Source organism: Eubalaena glacialis, chromosome 10 (assembly GCF_028564815.1).
Source record: "Eubalaena glacialis isolate mEubGla1 chromosome 10, mEubGla1.1.hap2.+ XY, whole genome shotgun sequence".
NCBI classification, from domain to species: Eukaryota; Metazoa; Chordata; class Mammalia; order Artiodactyla; family Balaenidae; genus Eubalaena; species Eubalaena glacialis.
Window position 1 is genome coordinate 83273663 of NC_083725.1, and position 19692 is coordinate 83293354.

The 19692-nt window shown below is 39.5% G+C and overlaps 1 protein-coding gene across 1 annotated transcript in view; it reads right to left on the reverse strand.

The window, feature by feature from the left end:
- The window catches only part of TPH1 (tryptophan hydroxylase 1), a 29557-nt gene extending 25594 nt beyond the window's left edge, over positions 1–3963 (reverse strand). The window contains exon 1 of the mRNA XM_061203742.1: positions 3921–3963. Within this exon, the coding sequence (XP_061059725.1) occupies positions 3921–3963 (43 nt within the window). The remainder of the gene's footprint in view (positions 1–3920) is intronic.
- Between the last annotated feature and the right edge of the window lie 15729 nt (positions 3964–19692).

Sequence of the window (19692 nt, forward strand, 5' to 3'; positions counted from 1 at the left end):
AGCAGAAAATCATATGTGAACAACATGGCACTGAAGCCAAAAATTTGGACTAGCTTATTTATTGATTGAGTGCTCAGTCCATAAGATCCTGTCCTAAAGAACTATATATGTAACACATTATATTGTAGAACATTTTTTGCTTCGAGTTTTTAAAAGTCAACTTTGTTGATGTATAATTTACTCACAGTAAAATTCACCCTTTTGAGATGTACATTCCTGTGAGTTTTGACAAACATATACAGTTGTGTAACCATCAATCAGAATATAGAACATTTCCATCATCTCAAAAAAGCTCCCTTGTTTCAATTCTCTCCCACAACATCCAACCCCTGGCAACCACTGATGTTATGTCCCTCTAGTTTTTCCTTTTCTGGAATGTCATATAAATGGAATCATATGGTATGTGGTTTTTGGCTCCTGGCACTTAACATGATGCTTTTGAACGTCATCCATCTTGTTGCATGTCTATAAGTAATTTGTTCTTTTTCACTGCTGAATATGGATATATTTTAAGATGCAGGGGCTTCCCTAGCGGCGCAGTGGTTAAGAAGCCACCTGCCAATGCAGGGGACATGGGTTCGAGCCCTGGTCCGGGAAGATCCCACATGCCGCGGAGCAACTAAGCCCATGTGCTACAACTACTGGGCCTGCGCTCTAGAGCCTGCGAGCCACAACTACTGAAGCCTGCGCACCTACAGCCCATGTTCTGCAACAAAAGACACCACTGCAATGAGAAGCCCGCTGGCTGCAACAAAGACCCAACACAGCCCAAAATAAAATAAATACATTTATAAGTAAATAAATAAATAAAATGCAGGACATCTACTGCTTTCAAACGCATTTTTCTTTTTATCTGCATAATAATTCTATGAGGTAAATATTATCCTCATTTTACAGATAAGGAAACTCAGGCTCAGGGAGGCTCTATGACCCTTTTCTGGCACAGACTAGTAAACAGAATCAAGAATCAAGCAAAAGCATTCTGACTTTAAATCTGGTGCTCTTACTACAATACCATGAAAATCACTGGCCAGGTAGAGAGACCTTTCAGAACCAAGCTGGAGTGAAAGATGGCTTTCCTAAAGTTGGGTCTATGAGAGGGCTTGAACCACCTCTGTTAAAGAAGAGAGATTGGGCCAAGTCATTCAGTGAATCCATCACCAAGGAAATCAGGAGAATAGGTTGGGCACTGGCCCTGAGGTGGAGACACTTGAGTAGTCGATATCAATGAAGCCCATCTAAGGTCACCTTGAAGGACTGAGCAAAGCAGGAATCTTTTCTGAGCCTCTCTGAGCATACTCAACTCCCACAACCCTGGAGAGACTCCAGGCATCTGGGTGTGCTTTCCCACTTCTCTGACAGAATTCTAACATGACCCTGACCCTTCCCAAAACATCTCCAGCATGGTGCCTGGAATTCCACCAATTAAGAATTTTCACTGGACTCAGTGATACAATTTAAATTAAATTCACATACTCTGATAAGGCACAGAGAAAGAACTATCAGTGCAGAAATATATATATTTGCCTAATTAGAAGCATTTCATTACTTCTTAATGCCAAACCGATACCACAGAGTGAAAAAATGACATTTCCATGGAAGTTTAGAAAGAGGTAAATTAATCAAGACACTTGAAGAAGCAGTCTTAGTGAATGTATTCATTTTCCATTGCTGCTGTAACAAATTGCCATAAATTTAGTGGTTTAAAACAACACAACTTTATTATCTTACAGTTCTGGAGGTCAGAAATCCAAAATGGATTTCACTGATCTAAAATCAAGGTGTCAATTTGGATTTTATATTCAAGTGCATGCTAATTACTTGAGTCATGAGAAGACTGAGAGAGGTCCAAGTGTCCTATTAATTCCTTTGAGTCCGAAAATTTCTCATAATTGGTTTGGCAAGAAGAGTGAGATTAGTTGCTAACGAGGAGATACATATGTAATTTTAGCATGATATAAAGCTGTGATTGTCAGTAAGTGGTATTAGGAATCTAGATTATTTTTATTAGACCTTGTTTCTCTCTACAAAATCATTATCATCTCCTGATATTGTAAATTGGGTTATTTCACACTTACTTTTAATATGTGTTAATCCTCAAACTACAGGTACTTAAAGCCTTGCTAATTAAGGAGTCATTAATAAAGTTAACAATATAAGCAGTCAATTTAGATTCTCTAACTAATTCAGATGAAATTCAATTTTACATTTTGTTTTCACACTTTGTTTTCAATTTGCCTGAAATGTTTGAAGTAAGTCAAGAATAAGAAATGTTGTCAACTTACTTACATAGACCAATTTAGTTCCTGTTCAAGTGAAGGACTGGTAACATTGTTAAGAATCAGATAAAATACTACTTTTACTAACCAAGAACAAAACGAGTGTTGTGTGGTTTTACTTTTTATAGTCCATTTGTTTTTGTTTTTAATATAAAACTTCCTGATTATATTATACTAGTTTGAAACACTCTGGGACTTTAAACTTCAATTATAACGTGAAATTTCTCTGAAAGAAACTTTGAAGTGTTTTGCATTTGATTTGTGAAAAAGGCTTTTTTTCCTCTTTAAAAAAATCAAGCTCTTCAAATTATTCATGACCACAATCACTTTTACTTGAAGCATGTGTTGTAGTCCTGAGCATTTTTTCAGTTTTTCACTTTTGTAATCTTTATATCCTTCTTTTGCATTTCGGCTTATGTAAAAGTAGTGTTACAGTGAACATGAGTGCTTTCTTATCCTTTATCCATGTCTCCTTATCTGTGTTTTGAGTTAGTAAATTCATACTTCCCTCCACTACTTTTTGTTGGCAAAAAGGACTTTAAAAATATTTGCATCTCTTGTTTTTTAGATATCCACAAAATTCCATTTTTAGCTATTGTGTTTTCACAATTTTGAAACACCTTTTGCTGAGGGAGGAAGGATTGTACAGAACAGTTGAGTTTCTACATGTTACACATTTTGCATAAATTTTACTGAGTGTCTGGCATTTGCCCAGTGTGTTGCTAGGTACTGTGAAGGAAATGAGGAGAATTAATAATCTTTCTTGCCTGAAGAGCTTTTTATTATGTAATTAGAGGGACAAGGCTAATAAGTTAGAAAACAATACACGCTAAAGATAATATATAAGTATGTTTTGAAAGAACAAATAAATAAGATTATCATTTTTATATCTTAGCAGAATAAAAAAAACAAAAACAAAAATAAAATCAAGGTGTCAGCTAGGCTATGTTCCTTTTGGAGGCTCCAGGATTGAATCTGTTCTCTTGCCTTTCCTAGCTTCTAGAGGTCACCTGCATTCCTTGGCTCATGACCCCTTCAGCCATCTTCAAAGCAAGCAATGTAGCATCTTTGAATCTCTCTCTGGCTCTCCTGCCTTCCTCTATCACATGTGACTTTTGTGAGTACTTTGTGGTTACCCAGATAATCCAGGAAAATCTCCCCATCTCCAAGTCCTTAATTTAATTACATCAGCAAAGTCCCTTTTGCCATGTAAGATAACAGTCACAGGTTCCAGAAATTAGGACATGAACATCTTTGTACCAAAATGAGAAGCTTTGGGTGGTACCCAGATGGAGATACTGTGTATCTCCTTATGTTGGTCCTATCATCTTTATCTGTAGAATCTATGGCAAAAGTTTTCTGACCCTGAGATGTGGCTTTTGAGATATTAGAAGTACTGACTCCATGGATGGTAAAAAAACAAACGAACAAAACAATAAAACCTCACTACACTGCCTGGATCTTCAGCAGAACATGTTTGACAGGTGATGCATCCTAATCTCCAGTTTCTCACGTGCTAAGCTGGCTTGATGGTACCTTTAAATTGGTCCTTCTATTTTGCCAGCTCCTCCTTTCTTCCCTCCAGATATTCAGGGCTCCTCCAGGCAAGGATCTAGGCCCTCTTCTCCTCTCAGTCCATACCCTTTTCCTTGTCAGTGTCATCCCCTCTCATGTCTTTAAGCATCCTTCATATGCTAACAACATCAAAATGTATATTTCAAGCCCAAATCTCCCTTCTAAACTCCAGACCTTTATATCCAATAACTTATTTTATATCTCCACTTCCATGACACACTGTCATCTTAACATATTCAAAAGTGAACTTGGGAAAATGACAAGTGTTGGTGAGGACGTGGGGAAATTTGAACCCTTGTACATTGCTGGTAGAAATGAAAAATGGTTCAGCCGCTATGGAAAGCAGTTTGGTGGTTCCTCAAAAAGTGAAACAGAGAATTGACATATGACCCAGCAATTCCCCTTGTAGGTATATGCCCAAAAGAATTGAAAGCAGGCAAACAAGTCCTTATACACAAATGTTCACAGCAGCAATAATCACAATAGTAAACAACAAAATGGAAACAATCCAAATGTCCAAAAATGGATGAATGGATAAAAAAGCTGGTAGATACATACAATGGAATACTATTCGGCCATAAAAAAGAATGAAGTACTGACACATGCTACAGCTTGGATGAACCTGGAGAATGTTATGCTGTGTGAAAGAAGCCAGACACAAAAGGTCACATGTTATATAACTCAATTTATATGAAATATCCAGAATAGGTAAATCCATACAAACAGAATACAGTGTGGTGGTTGCCAAGGGCAGTGTGTTGGGTGGGTGGGTGGAGCTGGCAGGGGAAAATGAGAAGTAACTGCTTAATGGGTATAGGGTTTTATTTTGAAGATGTGGTATGTATATACAATGGAATACTACTCAGCCATAAAAAAGAATGAAATAATGCCATTTGCAGCAACATGGGTGGACCTAGAGATTATCATACTAAGTGAAGTAAGTCAGAAAAAGAAAGACAAATACCATATGACGTCACTTATATGTGGAATCTAAAATATGATACAAATGAACGTTTGTTTTTTTTTTTGGCCACACCGCATGGCTTGCAGGATCTTAGTTCCCCAACCAGGGATTGAACCCAGATCACCACAGTGAAAGTGCCAAGTCCTAACCACTGGACCACCAGGGAACTCCCCAATACAAATGAACTTATTTACAAAACAGAAACAGACTCACAGATAAAGAAAACAAACTTATGGCTACCAAAGAGGAAGGGCAGGGGGAGGGATAAATTAGGAGTCTGGGATTAGCAGATACAAACTACTATATATAAAATAAACAACAAGGTCCTACTGTATAGCACAGGGACCTATATTCAGTATCCTGTAATAAACCATAATGGAAAAGAATATGAAAAAGAATATAACTGAGGGGCTTCCCTGGTGGCATAGTGGTTAAGAATCCGCCTGCCAATGCAGGCCCTGGTCCAGGAAGATCCCAAATGCTGCAGAGCAACTAAGCCCATGCACCACAACTACTGAGCCTGCGCTCTAGAGCCCACTAGCCACAACTACTGTGCCCACGTGCCGCAACTACTGAAGCCTGCATGCCTAGAGCCCGTGCTCCACAACAAGAGAAGCCACCACAATGAGAAGCCTGCGCACTGCAATGAAGAGTAGCCCTCGCTCGTCGCAACTAGAGAAAGCCTGCGCGCAGCAACCAAGACCCAAAGCAGCCAAAAAATAAATTAATTTAAAAAAAAAAGAATATAACTGAATCACTTTACTGTACATTGGAAACTAACACAACATTGTAAATCAACTCTACTTCAATCAAAATTAAAATTTTTTTAAAAAGAAGAGAACTTCATATGGGAAAAGAATCTAAAAAAAAAAAAAAGAGTGGGGCTTCCCTGATGGTGCAGTGGTTAAGAATCCGCCTGCCAATGCAGGGGACACAGGTTCGAGCCCTGGTCTGGGAAGATCCCACATGCCTCGGAGCAACTAAGCCCGTGCGCCACAACTACTGAGCCTGTGTTCTAGAGCCCGTGAGCCACAACTACTGAGCCCGCGTGCCACAATTACTGAAGCCCACGCACCTAGAGCCCATGCTCTGCAACAAGAGAAGCCACAGCCGTGAGAAGCCACAGCCGTGAGAAGCCTGCGCACGGCAACGAAGAGTAGCCCCCGCTCGCTGCAACTAGAGAAAGCCCGCGCACAGCAAGGAAGACACAACACAGTCCAAAATAAAAAATATATATATATAAATTTTTAAAAAAAGAAAGCATAGGGTGCAAGTTCTGGGTCACTCCTTTGAAAAAAAAAAAAAAGAGTGGATATATGTCTATGTATAACTGATTCACTTTGCTGTACACCCGAAACTAACACGACATTGTAAATCAACTATACTCCAATAAAAATTTTTTTTAAAAAGACCTTCAATTGCCTTTAATGCTACTCCGAGTTGAGGATAGAAGTGTCACCACTGGATTCAGCAACAGGGAAGTCATTGGGATCCTTGACAAGAGTAATGTCAGTGATGTGGGGCAGAGGGAATCCAGTTTACATGTGCAGAGGTGATATTAGGCCACAGAAATGATGTCAGCTCTTTCAGGAGTTTTGTTGTAGAGAGGAGCATAAAAATGTGGTAGCAGCTGGAGGGGAATGTGAGGTAAAGGGAGGGATTTTTTTTGTTTTTAAAACAGGAGATACTAGAGGAAGAATGATCCAACAGGGCAGAAGAAATGGATGACTGAGGAAAGTGAGAAGATAATTGTAGGAGCAAAGTCCATCCCGCTGATCTCATTAGTTCTAGTAGGTCAGTCAGGTGAGTCTCTTGACTTCTTAGGTATATAATCATATCCATTGAAAGGGAACCTGAAAAAAATTATAGCACTTTTTAAGTAAGTGATCATCATAAAAGTCAGTACAGTGGTTTGGAGGGCATATAGAGGGGCATCTGGTCGACTGACAAAAGTTCTACTTCTTGAGCTGGGTGATGGAAACAGGATTATTTGCTTTTTAATAATTCAATAAGATTCAGTTTTCTGCTTCTGTGTGCTACTTGACAAGAAAAAGACTGATGAAAAACAAAAGAAATTATGAAAAAATAACATTTTGAGCCTTTCTTTTTAATATTTAAACCTTACACCTATTTGTTTTTCATCCCATTCTATTAGTAGGGCTGTCAGAACAATTTTCAATAATAACATCCTGTTTTGTTCCAGACTTTAATGGGAATGTTTCTAATGTTTCAATTAAGAATCGTATCTGCTATAGGTATTATGTTAATGAAATTTTCTTTTATTTCAGACTATAAAGGGGTTTTTCTTAGAAACAGATGTAAAATTTTATCAAGTGAATTGTTCGCATTTACTGAAATTATCACAGCTCTTCTTTTTTTGGTCCATTAATGTAATGAATTACATGAAAATATTTCCTAATGTTAAATTATCCTTGCATCCATGGGATAAACTCACCTTGATCATGATAGGTTTTTTAAATATATATTTTTATATATCTTTTAATATGGTGCTGAATTTTATTTGCTGGCATTTTGTTTAGAATTTTTGCATCCATATTAATAAATAAGATTGGCCTATAGTTTCCTTTTGTGTGTGTGTGACTGTTCTTATCCAGTTTTGTTCTCTCTGTAGAAATAATTCAGAAATTTCCCACCATTTTCTGTTGCCTTGAGGTAGAGATGGCGTAGTTCTTTTATTACCTTTTCAATGTGAATATTAGTCTTTTAAGGTTTTCTGCCTCTTTCTGGGTTTAGTTTTGAGTCTTTTCCTAGAAAAAAATTTTTTCAGTTTCCATGTGGTTATGTTCTTCTGGTTTTCCTCCGTTCTAAATTTTTTTCTTTATTGCTCCTGAGTCAAAAAATGTGTCTGTATGATTTCTACTTATGGAAATTTATTAGGATGTCTGTGGCTCATCACATTATCTATTGTTATGGATGTTATATTAAATTTGAAGAGAATGTGAATACTTCATTTGGGGGTATGTAATATCAGGGCAGAGTAAGCAATCCTACAGTAATGAATCCCTTTATTATGTTAACACAATAAGAGTTTACGTCTCTCTCACTCTAAGTCCAACATGTATTGGGTGACTCCAGGGAAGCTCCTCTGCCTGTGGTTCTCTGTGTGGTTACTCAGGGATTTGAGCAACTTCATCCCGTGGCTCTGCCACCTCAAGCTATGGCTGTCACACAGAGAAGGAAGAGTGTCATAGTGGTATGTCAGCTCTTAAATGTTTTGGCCCAGAATTGATACTTGTCATCGCTGTTCTCATTTCATTGGCTATAACTAACCACATTGCTCTTCCTTATAACAAGAGAGCTTTGAAGTGTAGTCTTCTGTTAAGTCCAGGAAGAAGATAAGAATGAAATATGGAGAGCCTAAATATTCTTTTTTTTTTTTTTTTTTTAATTTATCTTTGGCTGCATTGGGTCTTCGTTGCCGTGTGCAGGCTTTCTCTAGTTGTGGTGAGCAGGGGCTACTCTTCCTTGCGGTGCGTGGGCTTCTCACTGCGGTGGCTTCTCTTGTTGCGGAGCACAGGCTCTAGGCGCGCAGGCTTCAGTAGTTGTGGCTCATGGGCTCTACAGCGGAGGCTCAGTAGTTGTGGCACATGGGCTTAGTTGCTCCGCAGCATGTGGGATCTTCCAGGACCAGGGCTCGAACCCATGACCCAAGTTGGCAGGCGGATTCTTAACCACTGCACCACCAGGGAAGTCCCCCAAATATTCTTTACTGTAGAGTACAAAGGTTTATATATGTGTGCATTCAGAGCATAGGAGTTAAAAGCTGGACTGCTGAGCCATACACAGTCTTGCCATTTACTCAGCTGTGTGATCCGAGGCAAGTTACTTACATTTTCCCATCTGTAAAATGAAGATAGTAACATGCCTGTCCCAGAGGACTGTTATAAGGATTAAATGAGTTCATACTTATAAAGTATTTAGAATAATGCCTGGCACGTAGATTTGATAAATGATTAAAATATATAAAATCAACATTTAAAAATATTGTTATTCACAGTCTCTATGTCTTTACTTTTAATTTACTTTGATTTTTTTTCTAACTTGGTTTGTCCATTTCTGAGAGGTAAGTTTAAGTTTCCTACAATAAAAAAATTCTCCTTGTATTTCTAACAAAATTTGCATTATATTTTTTCCCTCTACTATTTGGTATTCTAAAGTTTATAATTGTTACATCTTATTAATTGTATCACTTATAGTTTATAAAATGGCCCAAGTAACTCTCTTTTTTTTTTGCTGTTAATTTTATTCTTAGTTTTTCAATTCCTGCTTTCTATTTTATCACTTACCTAGTTTATCTTTATCCACCCCTTTATTGAGTGTTGTTTGTTTTAGGTTTCTCTCTCGTAAACAACATAAAACTTGATTTTGTCTCTGAGAAAAATCTTTATCTTTTAATAATGGGATTGAACTCATTCATATCATGGGTATATTTAGTCCTAAAATGTATATTTATTTTTCTTTCCTAACCTGATTTTGCTGGATAGATCAAATTTTCTTTGATCCTTTTTTTTTTTAAACTAGTGGTTTAGCAATTCCACATCTTTTTTTTATTTCAATAGTAACCATCTTTGAATGCTTGACATACTTAAATGTATATAATCCTAACAACACCAAGATTAGTCAGTATCTATAACCTTTCTCTTTAATAAGACAAGGCACTTGGAATGCTCTTACTTCTGTTTTACTCTGCCCACTCCACCCTGAACCTCCTAATGTCTCATTCATTCGTTCAACAATTCTTTACTGAGCTTCAACTATGTGTTGAAATCATCTGGAATTTTATTCACAAGTTGTTAGTACATTAACATTTAACAATTGCATCAAATGCCCCATTAACTTTATCACTGATTGTTTGAGATTTTTTTTTTTTTTTTGGCTGCACCACGCAGCACGCTGCAGGATCCTAGTTTCCCAACCAGGGATCGAACCTGTGCCCCTGCAGTGGAAGAACAGAGTCCCAACCACTGGACCACCAGGGAAGTCCCGGTGATTATTTGATCTTAACTGACACATTTCCTGATTTATTGGTTCATTGCTTGTAGAGGATATTACTGTTTTTATGCTTTGCATCTATTTCTTCTTCTTCCATTAACTGAACCCCGGTTTTTCTCTGGAGACCCACAGCTCTCCCAGTCTCAGTCTATTTGCTTTGGGTGGACCTCATTCTACCTGCTCCCTATCCAGTCCTAGGGTAGCCACATGACTCTAAACAGCTGATCAGAGCACTGTAAGCTGTTAGCCAGATTAATCGGTTCAGTGATGGTCAATAAGAGCCAATGAGAATCAGGCCTAAGACTTGTTTCTAATTTAGAAGAAGATTCTGTTTCTTATCTTTAACCTTGGAGGATAAAAGCCTGGAGTTAATGGAAGTTAGCCAGTGCAGAATGACACCAACATGAAGAAGACTACTACTGAAACATGAAGAGAAACTAGGACTAATGACTTTGTTTGAATGTCTGGAACCAGCCATACCCGAAGCTTGCCCCTTTTTTTTTTATTAAACCAAAGGCTATGTTACCATGAATTCATTTTTTATCTTCTTGAAGTAAATCCTTGACTTTTTTTTTTTTTTTTCCAGAAAGACTGCATGGGTATTATACTTTCAGAATACTCACACAAGGGAAAGTGTTCCAATTCTGGAGACTTGCTGTCTTTGTCATTTCATGTGTCTCCTTGGGAAAAATAAGTAAAACTGATACAGCATTTCACATGATGGCAGTTCAATGTTCAATATGATAGATGTAGGAAAGGAAGAATTTTTAGGTAAGAAAATGGGCTTCATAGTCAGACAAATTTCGATTCAAATTCCAATTCTTCCACTTACTATCTCTGTGATCATCAAAAAATTTCTCAACCTCTCTGAACCTTTCTTCATCCAGAAAACAGAGATGATATTATCTCCCTTGTGAGACTGTTGTATTAATAAGACTATGTATGTAAATTCCCCAGATCAGGTCCTAGCACACACTAAGCACTCAATAATTGGAAGTTTCCTTCTTCTTCCCTTCCTTATGGCTCTTCAATATAAACTAGAATATCACCACAGACAGGAACATTTATTTTAATACATGTCTTAACCCTAAAACCTTAATACAAATACCTTATCAAAGTTTGAAAAGTAACAATAGCATTCGTGATCTGCACAATTATTTTTTAAAAGTTGTAGTCCCAAGATGCCACACTTCTAAGATAGCCAAAGTCATGTTGAATTTTTAGTTTTGAGTCATTAAATAATATATCAAATGTGGGTGTATACTGTATGGAATATACGGAGGACTTTCTCTTTTTTGTGCAGTAAGACCTCAGATGTTAGAAGCCATATGGGGTTCTACCCATTTTCAAATGGAATTAATTTGATGATGCAAAGGGATGAGGAGAGAGATCAGGTCACATGTAATCTCCTGAGTCCTCAAGATCTAAATCTACTAAATCTCCCTCCAAAAACACATTAATCTTTACAACATGGTGCCTTCAGTGATCACTCATCTCTGATAACAAATGACTCACATGTAAGAGTCTGTTTACACACAGCTTTACACAAGTTTCATTTCAAATCTGCTTCAATTCTCAATTCCACTTTTAAAAATTACAATTGGGGCTTTCCTGGTGGCGCAATGGTTAAGAATCCGTCTGCCAATGCAGGGGACACGGGTTCGCGCCCTGAGCCGGGAAGATCCCACATGCCGCGGAGCAACTAAGCCTGTGCGCCACAACTACTGAGCCTGCGCTCTAGAGCCCGCGAGCCACAACTACTGAAGCCTTGAAGCATGTGCGCCTAGAGCCCGAGCTCCACAACAAGAGAAGCCACCGCAATGAAAAGCCTGCGCGCCACAACGAAGAGTAGCCCGCGCTCGCTGCAACTAGAGAAAGCCCACGTGCAGCAACGAAGACCCAACACAGCCATAAATAAATAAATAAATAAATAAAAATTTTTTAAAAACTTACAATTGCAACTCTGTTTATCATTTGAACATCTTTGCTTCAACACATTACTCCAAAAAACGCTGGCTTGTGGTCATTTCAAACACATTGAGCAAAACAAGCCCAGTTAGTATCGGTCATGACAAAGCCTTCTACTTGCTGTGCATTATAACTTGCCTGAAGTCACACAGGCAGTGACAGAGGGGGGCCAGAATCCAAGACCTCACTTAAGCCAGAGAATTTTTCACCTCCATGTACCACAAAATTTCAAAAAAAAAAAAAATGGACTAAGGAACCCAAAGGATTTATTCCTTTTTTTAGTTTCTTCAGGTTTCTAGACTTCTTTGACTTTGAGCTCTGAGTCATATGGAAACCTCCTAGTCCATTATTGAGAAGTAATTATGAAAGCACCCAATACCATCTGAAGGACCCAAGACATTCTAAATCCAGGGAACATGATTTACAAAAGACAATGCGAATGGTGCTCCCTGGAGTTCTGCAATACAGCATTCCTGCTCAAGTTAATAAAGCAAACAGTGTGAGAAAATGCCACTATTAGGAAGTGCTAGCTATTCAGATTTTTAGGACGAGAGAGACTATCTTACAGCATGAGAAACAACTGTGCTTGAAGAAACAGGGCCCATTGCCTGGGCACACTTGGTTTCCCCCAGTGTCTGCTGTCTTAATGTTTGCTTTGTACTGTTTAAACAGGCGTTATCACCCCTCTCATTCAATGCAACTAGTCATTCCTCCTACAAGTCAAATAGCATTTGCTGGGGCTGCAGAAAGCAAAGCCAGTACCATTTGTCTAATTAATGACCTCTGAAGCTTCTATGAAAGGGTATCACTGAGTCTGCAACAGGGAAAATGAGCAAACTTGATGATTAACGTCCCTTCTCCTTTGTTTCTCCAACTGAGCTCAAGATAGTGTGGCCAAGCTTTCACAGTCATCAGGAAGATTCTGAAAGACTCTATAAGTGACCACTTGGAAGAGTCAAGAGAGGAAGGTATACCATTCAGACAGACAAGGAATGCCACTCCTGGAGTTCCACAGGGTCAGAAAGGAGAGATAGAAAAATCCTATCTACATGGCATTAATACCCCAGACCCCACCCCAGAAGAGGTTAGTTGGGGGCACATTTTCTTAGGTGTCAGATATTAGAAGACTTTATAGACTCTATTAAGGCAGAAGTGAATCCAAAAAGTCCCAGTCCTTCCCTACAGAGAGAGGAGCAGCCATGCCCTTAATCTGCCTTTAGTCATCACCGGGGGCTCTGGTTTATGTGTTACATAACATTTTCCTCAGAGGGCAACAAAGCCACTGATAATCAGATGCATTAATAACTTGGATGTGACCTGCTAAGTAGGTGTTTGATACACAGAAGCGGCCAAGAGAACTCACACCAAAGCATGGCCAGGAAAAGGAAGCCTCAGAGAACCCCGAGCAGCCTTTGTACTCCGTGGATGATATGGGTAAATACAGGTCACACAGCCACTTAGCAAGTTCAAAGCCACTTCAAAACACCACTGAGAGCCTCTCATCAGCTCCTGCACAGCGAGCTGCTCCACTTCTTCCTCTGCAGACTGTGGTCGTGCTCACCCTACTGAGAGTCATGGAGATACACTCCCAGGTGTGCATCTGGGCAAAGGCAAAGAAGAGGAAGTTCCACACGTGGCCCTCCTCTCTGCCAACTGGCCCACATGTGCAGCAGACATGGTTATTGTTTGCCTCTGTAATAAAGTCATTGAATAAAGTTTGTAGAGCTTTAAATCAGCTTCGTAAGTGTCACCAGGCAACTCCTCCAAGAAAGGTAGGGGGGATGGTGACATACAGAATTCCAGGGACACAGTAAAAAGACCAGTGTGTTGCTTGAAAAGGCCTTGCACTGGAAATGCTATGAAGTCACAGACTCTGTGCTAACCATGAAATCCAATCAATACAACAGTCTTGGAAGAGGCCTAAGCAAGTGAGGGGTCCTTAAACCAGTGGTCCCCAAACTTTGCTGTACTTGAGAACCACTTGGGGAGCTTTAAAAATCCTGATGCCCAGTTTGCACCCCATACCAATCGGAATGTCTGGAGGTGAGAGCCGGGCATCAGTATTTTTTTTAAAGATTTAAAGATCCCTAGGCGATTCCTATGTGCATCAAAGTTTGGGAACCACTGCTTTAAGTTTAAGCTTTATTAGCTTCAGGTAAGCCTGCCTCTGGAAATGGAGCATAGTTTTCATTCATTTATTTAACATTTGTGGAACAACTGCCACATTCCAAGCACTGTATCCCCAGCACTTGGCATTGTACCTGGCATGTAGCTGGCGATCATTAAATGCTTGCTGAATATATCAATGAACACTACTTAGGCAGTCTCTCCTGTTTCACAGAGGAGACTCGTTGTACACTAGATCTGGAATTCTCCAGTTTTTCTTTTCCTTTAGATGTGTCAGCTTTTAAAGGAACACTGGTTTTAACCCCAAGATAAAGATCCTTCATGGCTCCACCATACATATTAGGTGGTCCCTATGGATTCTAGATACAAAAGATGTCAGCCAGCAAGCCTCCTGAAATGTAATGAAATATCTTTTTCATCTATTGTCCTCCTCTTTGTTTTCTTGGAAATGAATCTATGTGGAGAAATACTGAGTATATCTGACTATAGAAATTCCAAAAGGAATCTGTAAGGATTCTCACTTTCTGCTAAAACTTTGGCAACTTCATCTCCTCTGACTCCTTCCCCATGTTACAGGGTCTCAAAATTCAACTCACACTGTGGGATGAATTGGGAGATTAGGATTGACATATATACACTAATATGTATAAAATAGATAACTAATAAGGACCTGCTGTATAAAAAAATAAATAAAATTCAAAAAAAAGAAGGTATCTTATAATAAATTCAGGTTTAACTAAAATTATATTTGACCTTAAAAAAAAAAATTCAACTCACACTGTTACTCAGATGCAGAGAGAAAAAGTAACAACTTCATTTTGTTACCATAACAAATATGATATTTCTCTGGATCCCCATCTGTTAGTAGCAGGAAAATTAAAAAACCAAAGATCCAATTCCGTCTAAATTCACTCTGGTCCAATAATTTAAATAGGCCCTTCAAGACTGTGCAATCTTTCACTAAAAAAAAATTTAAAAGGCTGGGTGTCTTACAAGCTGCCTCCTAAGATGTTGTCCAGGTGTGGAGAGGAGGGGTGTAGCTGAGACCTCATGGTGGATGTGAAGATTACGTTCTTTCCAACTCTGACCTCTTAGCTTCTGGAGTGCTTGTGCTTCACCATCATTTGAGGTTGTGTCTTACAGCTTCTGTAAATTCAGGATTTTGTCTCTTTGGGCTTGGGTCAGGCTCCATAGTGCTCCCTGAGTGACTAGGCCTCATCTCAGCTCCCACTGGCAACAAACCCTTGAGCCTCCTACATACACATCATTCCTCCAGCCCCCTGGACCAGGGCCTCCCCTCCCTCCAGCCTCTGCTGTGGCATCACCATGTTCTGCTACAGCAGGCCTGTTGGCATCTCCACTTGCTCTCAGAGCCTCCCTCTGCAGGTGGGATGTAGCCAAGCCCTCGGCTGGAGGTGCTTTCCTTATAAGGTCTCATAAGAAGAGTGGGGGCAAGCATTTATCTCATGTCCTTAATTGTCATGGAGGATGGGCAACAGTGGAAAGGAGCTTGCTGTTGGGCCTGCATTTAACTGCAAGGAGCTATCTACCCACAAAGGGACCTATATATCTCTTATAGTTATGTAAGTCTCAAGAGAGCCCCAAACCTCTGACTAGCATGTAACTTGGAGAAGTGAAAGTATATCATTTCAGGAAAAGTGACATGGACTCTGACTTCTGGAAATTAATGGAATAAACGTCTATTAACTAGCTCTGTTTTCCTCCTGTCTTGAATTGTGAACTTTTTAGTCCCACTGAGCACAGTGCTTAACACATGGCAAGTTCAACACATTACAACATACCAGGGCATGAATGAATGAGAAGTGTTCATCCACAATTCAGTTTCTCTCTTACTGGTTCAGTAAACTCCAACAAAGCACTTATTGATCATATACTGGATGTTTATCCCTGATTAAAGATGTGACAAGAGACCTGTGTTTTATGAACATCCATTTTCTCTCACAGAAGACTAAATCCTCTGCCACCAAAATACTTCAAGGCTCAACAGCAATGTTAACAGAAATCAACATGAGCACGTAGGGTGAGAGAACTGGTCCAGAGTGATGGTACAGGCTAAAAAGAATTGAGCTCAAATTTCAGAGCCGGAAAAGAAATAGATTTTAACCAAAGATAAGTATTTCCCAAACTCAGTTTGTGGCAAATAAATTCATGGCAGCTCCTCTGTGGTAGAAGTAGACACAGATAAAAATCACTAGACCAGGGCTTCCCTGGTGGCGCAGTGGTTAAGAATCCGCCTGCCAATGCAGGGGACACGGGTTCGAGCCTTGGTCTGGGAAGATCCCACGTGCCGCGGAGCAGCTGGGCCCATGAGCCACAATTACTGAGCCTGCGCGTCTGAAGCCTATGCTCCGCAACAGGAGAGGCCGCGATAGTGAGAGGCCCGTGCACCGCGATGAAGAGTGGCCCCCGCTTGCCACACTAGAGAAAGCCCTCGCACAGAAACGAAGACCCAACACAGCCATAAATAAATAAATAAACAAATACTTTAAAAAATAATGACTCCCTTCTTTAAAAAAAAAAAAAAAAAAAATCACTAGACCAGGGCTTCCCTGGTGGTGCAGTGGTTAAGAATCCGCCTGCCAATGCAGGGGACACAGGTTCGAGCCCTGGTCTGGGAAGATCCCACATGCCGCGGAGCAACTAAGCCCGTGCGCCACAACTACTGAGCCTGCGCTCTAGAGCCCACGTGCCACAACCACTGAGCCCACGTGCCACAACTACTGAAGCCCGGACGCCTAAAGCCCGTGCTCCGCAACAAGAGAAGCCACCGCAATGAGCAGCCCCCGCTCGCCGCAACCAGAGAAAAGCCCGCACGCAGCAACAAAGACCCAACACAGCAAAAAATAAAAATAAAATTTTTTTAAAAATCACTAGACCAACCCAATTCATCTGATGACAATCACAGCAGCTAAAAAAACCCCTTTCTGCTCCCTCTGCATTTATTTCCAGGAGCAGATGCTCATGGCTTCACAGAAAACCCTCTGTGTGTATCCTGCTTCCAATGCCCAGTGTTTCTGTTCTGTTTGGAATTATTTAGGCCTTTAGGCATTAGACTCTCTTCCCATACCTGCCTCCTCCCCACCGTCCAATTGCTTTCTTCTGGTCCTTATATCCAGAATTGCAAAAGAAAATAAATATCTCAGCTCCCACTGGCTACAAACCCTTGAATCTCTTTCTCATCACTTTTCCAGATGAGAGGTTTGGAGGGGAGGCAAGAGAGGAAGAATTTTTTTTTTTCCTTTTCAATTAATTTCCATTTCTTTCAAGTCTGAGTAAACTCTGGGCACAGAGCAACCAGGATGATATGATTATGGAAACTATTAATCTCTCCATCAAAGGAGAGCCAACTCGTGGTTACGGAGCAGCTGGCACGTTCCTCCAAAGGGCTTCTGCAGCATGATCCTCCTGGTTTCCTTTGGGCTGTAAGTGCTCAGGGCACGACCTGTGGCAACTTCCTAAAAAGATAAAATAATCCTTGAGTGCTTTGTGAGTTGTTCTGGAAAACTGTGTTTTCCAGCAATTGCCCTAAAGAAATTGCCAAACCACATTAAAACATGTCCAAATAGAAAAGAAAGAGAAAAATCTACTAAGATTTTCAGATCACTCAAGACTCATCCAAAAATGTGAAATTTGGATTTGTAAAGACCATTCAGATATCACTTGATGTGGGCAACAAGCAAAGGGGTGCATTTGGAGCAGGAAGTCTCTAAACTGCTTTAAATATTGAATACTATAATCATAAAAATTAAAGGAACTTCTATAAGTTACTTAGGACACACAGGACAGGTACCTGCTTTGTCCAAACGTAAAAAGAAATTAGAGAATTCAATTTGGGGACTTTGTTCCAGGATCCAAAACATCAGCAGATTTTTTTTTTTTTTCCTACCAGTGGTGACAGAATACAGGCTTCTCTGTGATGGAGAAGTTAAAGGACATAAGTTTGCTCCAGTAGAAGTGCTTGCTGACTGGCCACGTGACTGCTTGTTCCTGGGTAACACCAGTTGCATTGTGAAAAAAGCACACTCATAGGTTTACAAATGCCACCAGCCTTCCCAAATACAGTTCCTAGGAGAGTTAATTTCCAAAGATGCCAAATTCCTCAAATGGTTATGGGGTCAGTAGGAGCCATTCAAAACAAAATTACATGATCCTACATCGATTGAGTGACTTTTATACGCACTCTCTTGAACTGTGGACTATGATAAATATAAGTTCCCCACCAACCCACACACCTTGCTTTCAACATACACTCCTTCGCGGAAGCAAGCCCATACTTCAGGAAGTCAAGCTCCTCCAGAATACAGAAAGCCTCCTTCTCCTTTCTTCTCACTATCTCGTTGTTGGAGTTTGCACGCACAATGGGCCTGAGCAGGAAACTGTCAGTTCTATGAAGGGACTGTTCCCAAAAACGCTTCAATTTCTCATGTAATCATATAAACCCTGAATGGTAAGGGGGAAAACCCATAAAAGTAATTATAAACAGATCCCGCGATGTCAAAGGAAAAGCAGCTAGAGTTTAATAAGGCTTTCTTTTATTACAATAGACTTGACGTCATTATTTATTATTTCCAATACTAAAACACAAAGACACTTGCTACATTGTGGACTCGGATGAAAAGGACATGTGGACTTTCCTGAGTATTTTAATATCCTCTTATTGACAATAGATAGAAGATCTGAACAAGGACTGGAAACAGGAAATGATTTTAGTGATTTCATTACAGTAATAGAGAAAAGCACTTCCAATGGCAGAGATTGGCAGATGGTCTCCTAAGGCTCCAACTTCTAAACAGCCTGCAGGTCAACAAGCCCAGTATTGATACAAGCTCAGTATGTAATTAACTAGGCGTCCTAGTGAGCAGAAATGTTTTTATAAATATATGCTGTAGCCTTAGCAGTGGAACACGGGAAGCTGGTGTTTAAAAGTTAATTTAAAAAACCATTGCACAGGAAAGGTATTTAGAGGCAGCAAGAGGCATACAGTAAGACTGCAGCTAGAGATGTTGATATGATTTGTACTTGATGTTCTAGTACAAATCACATTTGCAATGAAGTATCAAATATGGTGTATTTCACTTATCTCTAGTGAAAAATAAATGTGGTTGTAGAATTTTCAGATTTTTGAGACTTTTCAGATCTCATTCAAGAAAACCTAAAAAGCTTTGTAATATATTTTGAAATCATGAAGTGCGATGCCTCCAGCTTTGTTCTTTTTGCTCAAAATTGCTTTGGCTGGAGTCTTTTATGGTTCCATACAAATTTTAGGATTTTTTTTTCTATTTCTGTAAAAAAATATCATTGGGATTTTGATAGGGATTGCACTAAATCTGTAGATTACTTTGGGTAGTATGGCCAATTTAACAATATTAATTCTTACAATTCATGATCATGGATGTCTTTCCATTTGTGTCTGCCTTAATTTCTTTCATCAGTGTTTTATAAGTTTTTAGTGTACAAGTCTTTCACCTCCTTAGTTAAGCTTATTCCTAAGTATTTTATTCTTTTTGATGCTATTATAAGTGGGATTGTTTTAAAAACAGACATATAGACCAATGGAACAGAATAGAGAGCCCAGAAATAAACCCATACACATACAACCAGTCTTTGACAAAGGTGCCAAGAATATACCGTGGGGGAAGGATAGTCTCTTCAGTAAGTGGTATTGGGGAAAACTGGATATCCATGTGTATAAGAATGAAAATGAACCTTTCTCTTACATCAAACACAAAAATTAACTCAAAATGG